This window comes from Xenopus tropicalis, chromosome 1, assembly GCF_000004195.4.
Source record: "Xenopus tropicalis strain Nigerian chromosome 1, UCB_Xtro_10.0, whole genome shotgun sequence".
In the NCBI taxonomy this organism is placed as follows: domain Eukaryota; kingdom Metazoa; phylum Chordata; class Amphibia; order Anura; family Pipidae; genus Xenopus; species Xenopus tropicalis.
Genome location: NC_030677.2, coordinates 173,443,732 through 173,454,657, shown reverse-complemented (window position 1 = coordinate 173,454,657; position 10,926 = coordinate 173,443,732). Strand labels below are relative to the sequence as shown.

Genomic DNA, 10,926 nt, shown 5'->3' with positions numbered 1-10,926 from the left:
ACCCATGTTACCTGCCCCTATGTTACCTGCCTCTGGCACCCTATAACATTCCCCAATGCTAACTTATTTTCTCTCCCCTCCTGGTTCCCCATGTTCCAGAATGTACCATCCTTTTCTACTCACCAGCATGTATCTGCCCCTGTACCTGCCCCTGTCTATTTTACCCCAAATCCTCCTATATAGTGTTCTGTCTTCCCAGGGTAATTCCCTTCTCCACTTCTCCATGTTCCATTCCATGTATTTCAAGGCACATTCTGGCCCACTGCCCCCGATCCCTGTCGGTGCTGCATTCTGCCCCAGCCATGTTGGACAAGCGGAGGGTGAGGGCACACAGTGCGGGTAGCGATGTATTGTTATTATTATCTCATGCAGCCCCCCCTGAGCCCTGAGCCCTGAGCCCCGGACCTTATGTTTATCCGCCACTGGGTGTCGCTGTTGTTCCCGCCAGTAGAGACAGGAGCTTGACACAAACCCCTCACACGGAGCGCAGGCAGCAGCAGCATCTCTCCGTCTCTCCATCTCTCCGCACAGTGCAGGGTTGCGATGGCAGCAGCAGTATCTCAGCTAAACAAACTAGAGAGGAGCCTATAAATACACTTGGCAGCGCTGGCCTGGCACACACACGGCTCTGCCCATCTATGTAAGCTCCAGCCCTGCTGCCTGTCTCTCGACTCACTTCTGTGTATTCTTGCACGGTTTGCCTCTCTCTGTGTGGGCTGCAGCGGGGTCTGCCTGTCCCTGGGCGCTGGATGCAGCTCCTGGCTGTGCGTGTGGGAGAGAGCCGGGCTCACACAGCTGCCTCCTCTCCATGCAGCCGCTCCATTGGCTGCCCCCTCCGCTCTATTCACTGAGGGTCTCTGATCTGCTCTCCGTCTCCCTGCCATTCCCCCTCCTGGCTGCCCTGTCCGCCTGTGCCTCCCCGACATGCTGAAAGTCACTCTGCCCTCCTCGTCTTCGTCGTCTTCTTCCTCCTCCACAGCATCCTCCTCTACCTCCTCCTCCTCCTCTTCCTCCAGGTCTGGCAGCGCTGCTCCCGAATACTGGATCGATGGCTCCAATAAAGACACCTTGGCCCATTACTACGAGCTGGAGTCCGAGCTGGGACGGTAAGAGCAGCACAGTCCTGTTTAGCAGAGATGCTTGGTGGGGCCTGGCACTCCCCTCCCCTCCATTCATTCATATGCACAATGGGCACCTTCCCTCCCTGGTACCCACCGTGTGCCAAGCATCCCCGGTCAGGGCTAAAGTTGCTGAAAGGGTGATATAAATAGCAGTTTGATATGCCCACATGCCCAGGCTGGCAGCTTGGCACCATCACAAGTTCCTAGAAGCAATCAGCAGCAGCAGGGACTGGATGTACCAGCTGGGGACAGTGCTTTGTGCTGCAACCCTGGTCACCCCTACTGCTGCTCCATCAGCCTTTACCAGCAGATATACCCATTAGTATATCCTTCCTATTCATTTGGCATCCCTAAGCAAAAAACTAAATATGTATCATATGCTCAGTGTGATATGGCAATATGGTCTTGTCTGAGGTTAACCTTACTATTCTGTGAATGTTGTTTGCATGGAACTGGAAGGCAACCCTAGGGGAAATATAAGGCTACCAGTATCTGTGGGTGAGTAACATACTCAGGGATGCTGAGCTGTTGTTAAACTGCCATTCCCCCACACCCCTAAAGCATAAACAGCAGCAGGGGGGAGCCCTAGCCTACCAAGAGATGAACACCTCTGATCCATATACTTAGAATGGCTTTGCATTTAGTAACACAGTAGGTGGTTATCCTGGTTGGAGCTTGTTCCCCCTGCTGGAGATCTGATTTTATTGCTTTCACCTTTTCTCCATCGGTATTTACACTTTCACTGGCGTTGGATGAACAATAGAGCCATCCCATAATAAGTGGTGTTTCCCGGTGGTAACAATAGAAAATCTATTTGCATAATGCATTTCCTACTGGCAGTGAAGGCAATAAGGAAAATGATTCAGATCTTTTCATATCTCATTCCTGTGCTAAACATTTTATAGGGATAACATGGCAGGAATGTGCTGTGCTGTTAATAGTACTGCAAGGGATATATTGGCTTGCCTTCAGTGAGAGGTGCCACACAAACTTGGGCACAAATGCCGAAATCATTAGTAAAATGAAACATTTTCCGTTAATAAAAATATGCTTCCCCCATGTGTGAGATAGGCTTCATTCAAAAGTTATAGCATAGAGCATGGCTTCATTGGATCCTATGGGCCATATTTTACATATACCTTATAGAATATGGAGTATTACAAAAGCTGGGGTGCTGGGGAGTCTACTCCAAAAACTTTGGTAAATTCACTGCAAAGCTGGGATTAGTTGGGTGCGAGAATGAGATGTTCCCCTCCCTCCTACCTTACAACTCAGAACTCAGGTTAAGTGGGTGCAGAGGAGAAGGAGGGGGTTCTGGAATTTTTTAGGGATTCACCCAACTGGCTGATTTAACAAGTTTTCAGGATTTGTTAGGCCAGCCAATATAAGCACTGGTTTAAAGGCAGCCATACACTGGCCAATCCTGCATGGTGCCTGGTCAATTGGCCTATGTATCAGTCACAGTATTTGCCTATGTTTAGCTCCATTAATTTGGTCCAGAAGCCTCAAAGCTCAGAACATCAGGAAGAGGATCTGCGTATATCCTTTTTTACTTGGCCTTTTTTACTTGATTTGTACTTCAGTACAGCAAGCACTGACTATAGTGCTGTTTATGGCCAGCTTAAGATGCCGAATCCCATAAAAGTTCAGGCCAATGATCATGTTTATTTGCCCAGGTTGGCTGTTTGGTGCCATCACAAGTTCCTAGAGCCTATCAATTGTGCAGTCCTCAGGCAGGGGAAGTAGGGAGATTCTGGCAGTGGAGTAACATGTCTGTGCCGGGCTCCCAGGCAAAAAATGTCTTTGTAAGAGTCCGGCAAAGAGTAGCAAAGCCCTGTCTTCCTTCCCCCCTCTCCCTGCACCCTGGCGCATCTGCCCAGGCCTGTTTGCATTATAAATCCCCACTCCTACCCACTCTCCTACCAGAGAGCCGGCAGTGAGCAGAGATTAAATGCACCATTGGAGGAAGCAGACCACATGGTCTGAGCCCCACTGTCCCCTTGGCCCCCCATGACCACAGGGTTGTCTTCTTCTATTGTTACTCCACTGGATTCTGGCCCCCTCTTTGCAGGAATGTAGGCACAAACTATAAACGTGAAGCCCTGATTGGCCCCCTGCCTTACACTCAGCACCTGCAGGCATTTAGTATCAAATGAGATGTCTTGTTTTAACTTCACCATCGGCAGATTACCATAAGTGCTACCCAGGCCCATAGTACCCAGGGGCCCACCATGGTGGAGTGGGAGCTTGGTGGTGTGTAGTTGGAGCCCGGCCATGGTGGACGGCGGTCACAGCCCAAGGCACATGCCAGTATGAATCTGCCCAGGTGTCCCACATACAGAGCGTAATGAATTGGGCTCTGGGGAGGAAATACATTTCTCAAGATGTTCATTAAAGCCCTAATGTATAGGCCTACATTGCATTTAACAGGTCTGATCAGCCGTACTATGTAAATATGTCTTGAGTCTCCTAGTGGGACCGAAATTTGATAAAAAAAACTTTAATTTTTTTACACTTTGAGTGCACCACGTTCTGGTTTCCTGACTATACTGTATATACGAGCATATAGTTTGCACTCCGTTTGTATAAGCTAATTGCCTGGGTGCCAAAATCAAAACATTATGTAGCATCATATAAAACTGCCCTTATAGGTCTTGCAAAGTGAAAACGGGTAATTTATTGAACTGATGTTCGGTCTCAGCAAGGTTTATAAAGTTCTCTGCTTGAGAAGGGTCTCTACTGAGGCCGAAACGTCGCTCCAAGAGAGACGAATGTTACAGGCAGCAGTTTGGGGAAGGAAATAAACTTAGAATCTTTTCTGCCACCCAAGCTGCATTGGGATTTTCTTATCTCTAATCTGTTATTCATTTTTATAAGACAATTACATTTGAATGTTACCTATAATGTGAAATGTCACTCCTCCCCAGGGTTAAATACCCAGTTCTTTACGTGTACTTAGAGATATCATTCTATGTTTAATGTGTCCTGTGTGTGTGTAAATATTACAGTTAAAATATAATATTTATGATAGAGAAAGCAGCTATAGAGTTTGTTTGCAAAAGAATTAGTTTAAAAAGAGCTGTTGTAATATTGACAGCATCTACACTGCATTACTATAAACAGTCCCTTTAGATTTCACTGCTGGCGTAAGCAACATTACAGTGTTTTGGATACGCTGTTTGACTGTATTCTGCAACCTTGTCTATTGTAAAAGTTTATTTAGCTGAGCATGGGTTATACTCAGCAGGTGTATACATTGCGCCAGGTGCATTCAAAGATAACAGTCTGTTTTCTATACACAAGTTCATATTTGCTCACTCTGTAACTATGAGAGTTTGAATTCTAGCTGTTGATGTACAGGGAAATAATCAGGTCGGAAAATATATAGTTGCTAGTACAACAGCTTGTTTACTGGTTTGTAAAGATTAAGTTCTCATTTTTACAGAAAAGAGATTAGAGAGTCCCACCCCAGCCTCATATTTGTGCCCAAGCGGGACTTATCTCGTTGTATAAATGCATTGCATAATATTATTTAATTTATTGATTTATTCTCTGAGTGCAGTTTGTATAGCATCAGAATGATCTAGTTAGTAAGTGTTTGCACAGATGGGTAAGATACGGGCACTGAATGGATAAGGGCCATGTGACTGAACGGTTGCCGCTATCATTGATTAGTTCTGCGCCACAGATTTGTTTCACTAGATTCAAAGCTCAGTTGATGCGAGCCCTAATATGAACCTCTCTGCTACATGGCAAAGAGAGTGTGGAACCTCTTCTGATAATTAGTAATTTAAGCCACACCCATAATTGCCAGAATAATGTGCCAAATGTAGTTTGGGGAAGGCCCTTTCCTGTTTCAGCAAGATAATTAACCCCATGTAAAACTGAGGTCTGTACACTGAATTGGACTTGCAGAGATGCGGAACTTGTGGCCTGGCCTCAACAATATAACTTTAGAGATTTACTGAAAGGCCAATGCAAGCCGGGCCTGGTTGCTAATCATTAGTGTCCAACAAAGCAAATCCCAACAACATTGTTCCAACATGAGTAGAAAGCCTTCCCACAAGTATAGAGGGTAGAGACTGTTTAAAGAATAAGAAAGCCTTTTATCAAGTCCCTAAAAATACTCTATACAGCCCCCAGTATAATGTACCTTTCACCCTGTACTCAGTTTCATTCTGTATCTCAAGCAGCTCAACTTCAGCTCTCTTAACTCATGAATCTGAGTGCAGGGAGAAAGATATGTTATTCGGGGCCTGTATAGAGTCATTTTAGGCCAACTTGGTTTTGGAATGAGATGTTGTACAGACAGATACCCACACTTTGGCCCTAAAGTGTATCTTTAATGTGGTTTTATAGTTTACTAATGCCCACTGCTGACTTTGGTCATGGGATACAAGTTAGTTATAAATAGTGATGAGCGAATCTCGCTAAAAACTCGCGAAACGCGAAAATGTTGTGCGGAAAAAAAAATTGTCGCCCGTGCCTATTATTTTGTCGCACGGCTATTATTTTGTTGCCCGTGGCTATTATTTTGTCGCACGGCTATTCTTTTGTCGCCTGCGGCTATTATTTAGTCGCCTGGCTATTCTTTTGACGTTCAAAAACCTTCAGTATAGTCTGTAAGGCAATGTTCCAACCATTCATTCCTGTTGCATCCAGTACTGGAACAACTGCTTACAGATGTATGTATCATTGCTTATATTATTCATTTGCTATGGGAAGGTGTTGAAATTACCTACTCATGGATCCATCAGTTCTACTGTGCACCTCTCTTACACATGCCACTTTTGTAAGGGTAATATTTTCCTTTAAAAGGGACCTGTCTCCCAAGCATAAAAAGCTGTATAATGAAAGTCTCTTTTCAAATTAAACATGAAACCCAAATTCATTTTTTATTAACACATCCATACCCATTATAAAAGCATTTTAAAATCCCAGCTGTCAAACATATATTGCGTGACACACCTCTATGCCTTTCATTTTTAATTCAGAACTTCTGTTGCTGCACTCCTCTCATTCCCCCTTCCTCCTCACCATCTCATTTTGTAACAAGTGCATGGGTATGGGCATCAGGCCGCCCATTCTGACACAGAAACAAGATTTTGGCAGGATGCAAAGCCACAAAGTGGCGCCTGCCTGCTTGCTGCAAATGTGAATTCCAAGGCTGAAGAAAAAAAGTTTAAAATAATTGATATAGTGTAAGTGAAGTTTATTTTGCTTGACAAACACAATAGAATACTTTATTATTCCTTAGTCCTCTTTAAACTAAAATAAAAGCCTCATGTTAAAGGATCAGTAACACTAAAAAATGAAAGAGCTTTAAAGTAATAAATATATAATGCACTGTTGCCCTGCACTGGTAAAACTGGTGTGTTTGCTACAGTAACACTAGTATAATTTATATAATAAGCTGCTGTGTAGCCATGGGGGCAACCATTTAAGATGGAAAAAAGGAGAAAAGGCACAGGTTACATAGCAGATAACAGATAAGCTCTGTAGAATACAATAGTGTTTTATCTGTTATCTGCTATGTGCCTGTGCCTTTTCTCCTTTGAATGGCTGCCTCCATGGCTACACAGCAGCTTATTTATATACATTATAGTAGACTTTCTGAAGTAAACACACAACTTTTACCAGTGCAGGGCAGCAGCACATTATATTTTAGTTACTTTTATACACTTTCATTTTTTTGGTGTTACTGTTCCTTTAAAAGACATATAGAGGCAGAGAACTCAGTACTTTATCAGACAAACAATGGATAACTAAAGGGTTTATGGTTTCATAAGGTTCTAACAAGTTGACTGAGTTGCTGTGCCTGCAGTATTCCTTATTTTGTGTCTAGAGTAGCAATATACTATTTTATGCAGGTGTCAGGTTGTGCAGAAAAAGAAGATGGATACTTTTTTTTTTTTAAGTTCAAGATATAATTAATCTAAAGTGAGAATAGATATGAAGGTGCCAACCTCCAGTGCAGTGAAGTTACAGTTGTAATTGTGACTAACTCCCATATATAATAAAAGTTTGCCAAGTAGCAAAAACTCACAGCAACCAGTAAGATGTTTGCTTTTAAATAGGTAACCAGTACATCATACCTCCTGATTGGTTGCTGTGGGTTACTGCTCCTGGGCAAACTTAGTGCCTTTTATTACATAACCTCATAAAGCTTCTCACTGATGCCTGGAGTGAACCATTACAGAAAGTAGGCCTAAATATGCCTGGATGAGTACACCTACAGTAAACCCCATATAAGCTTTGCATGCAATATAAAAATCATGAGAAATAGCCATTACATCCCACTAAATGTCAGTAGACACTTCAAGAACTCACTGGTTGGTATTGCCTAGGAAGGTAGATTCTGTACCTTTAGGCTGATGTTCCAAAACAGATTTTCCCCTTTTATCTGACTCAACAGGGAATCCCATAGGCAACTTTTGTTTAAGATTCATTGTCTTCTGAGAGAATAAGGTAATGAGTTCTCTAATGCTTCTTGGGTCAGAAATGCACATATTAGTGACCATACGCACATGTCAGTAGCAATGAATGAAATAGGATTTCTGAACAAGTAGAATCTCATTTTAGTCCCATGAAATCCAGAATGCGGTAAATTTCCATTAATCATTTATGTCTCAAGTGAAGCAGCTCAATGTTGATATAATATATTTATAGCATGTAAGGCTCCTCGCAACCAATCCACTGTGTGTTGTTTTTCTCCCTGTAACACCGGTGCATTAATGGTTGTACATCTGGGGCAGGCCTTTCTGACTTATGGCTATACTTCTTAAGTTTTCAATAAATATTGCACACGTTCTATTTTGGGGCTAATAGAACCACTTGTATAAAAAGATCCACCACTTGTATAAAATGCCAGTGAATCAAAATGACAGATTGCACGAGCCAATGATTGGGAATTATGAATCAGTGACTTACAGTATGTCCCTGACACTTCTAACAGAATCCAAGATGGGGAGCTCCTGTGACAAAATATGAAGGTCTGGATAATTACTGTTATAGTGATGCTGAACCTTTAAGCTGGCATAGTATTTTCTTTATATGAAATATGGCATTTCTAGCCATATTCATTTTTAGAATTTAGTTCTCCTTTAAGTTATACAGTACATTGAGACACTAAATTATTTTAATCTGAGGGATCAATGTATGTAAAGTAATGTATTACTAGATACTTTGCAACATAAAGTAAAGATGGGTATTAAATATAAAGTGTTTCAACTTCTCCTTCTGTACGACAGTGCTTGCAGCCAGTAGGGCGATTTACTTACTCATCTGCAAAGTGCAAAGTTCATTCATCATTTTTTTTTTACCAGCAATGCTGTATTTTTCGATACAATTCCAGTGAAATTGCAATTGCCAAGGGGAGTTGCATTAAGACACATTGCACCACAAAAAGGGTGCAGTTGTGTCCAGTTACATCTTCGCTTGCCTAAAATGGCACTACTTTACTGCAGCAACTGATTCAGGCAGCTGTAGGAACCTGTAGTGCAACTACATGGAAGTTCAAGACCCTTTAATGAATTAGATTTTTTGCACAATTGTCTATGGGAAAATGAAAGGCCCTTTTAAACTACAGTATCCTAGTTTTACTTATGCAATCGCATAGATAAGCTCAATGCAGTAAAAGTCATACTGTAAAAAGATAATTATCTAGCGAAGCTCACTCCTGAAGTGATTCTAATGTTTTTGAATGAATTATAACTGCATAGAAAGTATAAGTCTGAAAGATCTTTTCACTATGTCAAAAATGGATGTTATGCCATCCCAACACAAATGCAGGATTTGCATGATTTACCAACATGGACTCTAGTTTGCATTCATTGGTGCAATGCGCCCAAGTTGAAGTAAATACAACCACAGGGTACCTACAGGTCCAGACTGGCAGATCTGTGGCTTCGGGCAAATGCCAGAGGGGCTGCTGTAAAATACTATAAACTGTCACTATTGGTGGGCTGGTGGGGGGCTGCTTGGGTCGCAGTGAACTTGAAATGCCAGGGCTTATTTTGAATCTCAGTCCAGACATGGGTACCCACATTTACGCTAGAAATTCTTGAAAAATACTTTATTGTAATAACATCATGGCACTTTGCACGGGATTCATAAATGTCCACTCATTGGCAGATATTAGTGCATTAAAGAAGTTACCACATATTTCTGTGCCACATCTTGTATAAATGATGCATATTTTAATCTATCTAACCTATAAAAATATAACCTTAGCTAAATGAGTGAGTTATTCTTAGAACATGTATGAAATGGAATGTAAAAATCCCTGGCAAGCTGCATAAAAAATGGGCAATGAATAATTGATCAGAATACCAGGTCTAGATGTCCCATTTTATATCTGCTAGCTAAAACACAATTTTATAGTGCCTAGAACAAATTCCATTTCTATAATATCCTTACACAAAAGTTACAGATCAGACATTTCCAGCTTGTATTATTATTATTCTGTCTGCTTCAGAAAGCAAAGCAGGGCTCTATTTATAACAAGTGCAAGAAATCAGAATGGCACTTGGAAATGTGTTTTTTTTAAGTACATTCAGTAATCTGCCAATTAGGTGTCATTTTTGGACCCCAAACTATAGAAAGTACAGTGGGAACTATAGAATTTTAATGGGCTTAGCTGAATGAGTGTTCTAGAAGAATTAATCCTGTCTTCTCCTCTCCAATTAGAAATGTTACTTTCTGACTCTGTGGGTTCAGTATAAGGATCAAGGCAAGATCTATCACTTGTCTTAAATGCACCTCTTTGCATAGATATACAAACCCCATATACCAAGCCTAGAATTGTCAGAATCCATACATTTTCACAATTACACACAACATTTGTTGGAAGCTGTTTGACTAATAAGGGGAATTTATCTTGTGGCCTTGGTTTTTATTGAACACTTCAAGGGTAATAGTTAAAGTTAAAGACAAATACAAATAAATATTTGGGATCCAGAACCACATTATCCAGAAAGCTCAACATTATAGGGAGGCCATCTCCCACAGGCATAATTTGAATCAAATAATTAAAATTTTTAGAAATGGCTTGACTTTTCTCTGTAATAATAAAACAGTACCTTGTACCTGATCCCAACTAAGATATAATTAATCCTTATTGGAGGCAAAATACTCCTATTGGGTTTATTTAATGTTTAAATTATTTTTTTTAAAGTATGGTGATCTAAATTTTTGTATGGAAAGAGTCCTGAGTATTCTGAAAACAGGTCCCATACTTGTATTTTTCTTATTAGTGAATCATTTAAGACCATTTACCATGGCACAAGCAGTTTGACAGTTACTGTATGCCAGCCATTGGGCACCTTTGCCCATTAGTGTACTTGTGTCATTTTAATTATATGTAGTTTCCAGTGTACATGTATATTTTTGGTTCAGGTTAGTTGAAGTTTACTGTATTGAGCGCAGTGCTTTTCTGCTATCTTCAACCTGCTGTTTGACTAAATAAACTTTATGTCCAAACTGGAGGGAAAACTAATAAGAAGATTGTAAATCTGAGCAGACTTTGCGAGGTTTCTGCAATGTGTGGCTGGCATTTTATGTGGGATGATTTCTTTTCGCACCTAAAGACCCCAAGCAGCTGTAATACAGTACTACCATACACTGCTACAGTCATAGGGGTCATTTATTACTGCCCCTGCCACAAGTGCATGAGCACTAAGGGGGTTTCCACAATGACAATATATAGGGTGCCCAAGGCACCTATGGAAGTAATTCCAAATGAGAATGTTTCTGTTATTTAAAATTTTAAAGCTTTAAAACTCCTTATGTTTATACCATTTTTTAA

General features: G+C 41.3%; 1 protein-coding gene across 2 annotated transcripts in view; it reads left to right on the top strand.

The window, feature by feature from the left end:
* Window positions 1-466: 466 nt before the first annotated feature.
* The window catches only part of camk4 (calcium/calmodulin-dependent protein kinase IV), a 79,832-nt gene continuing 69,372 nt past the window's right edge, over window positions 467-10,926 (top strand). Inside the window, exons 1-2 of one of the 2 annotated variants that reach the window (XM_031893228.1) lie at window positions 467-640; window positions 1,017-1,106. In XM_031893228.1, coding sequence (XP_031749088.1) covers window positions 639-640; window positions 1,017-1,106 — 92 coding nt within the window. In that variant the 5' untranslated portion in view covers window positions 467-638. Of the gene's footprint in view, window positions 1,107-10,926 lie in introns of both variants that reach the window. The other variant, XM_002943312.5, reaches the window with a different exon arrangement.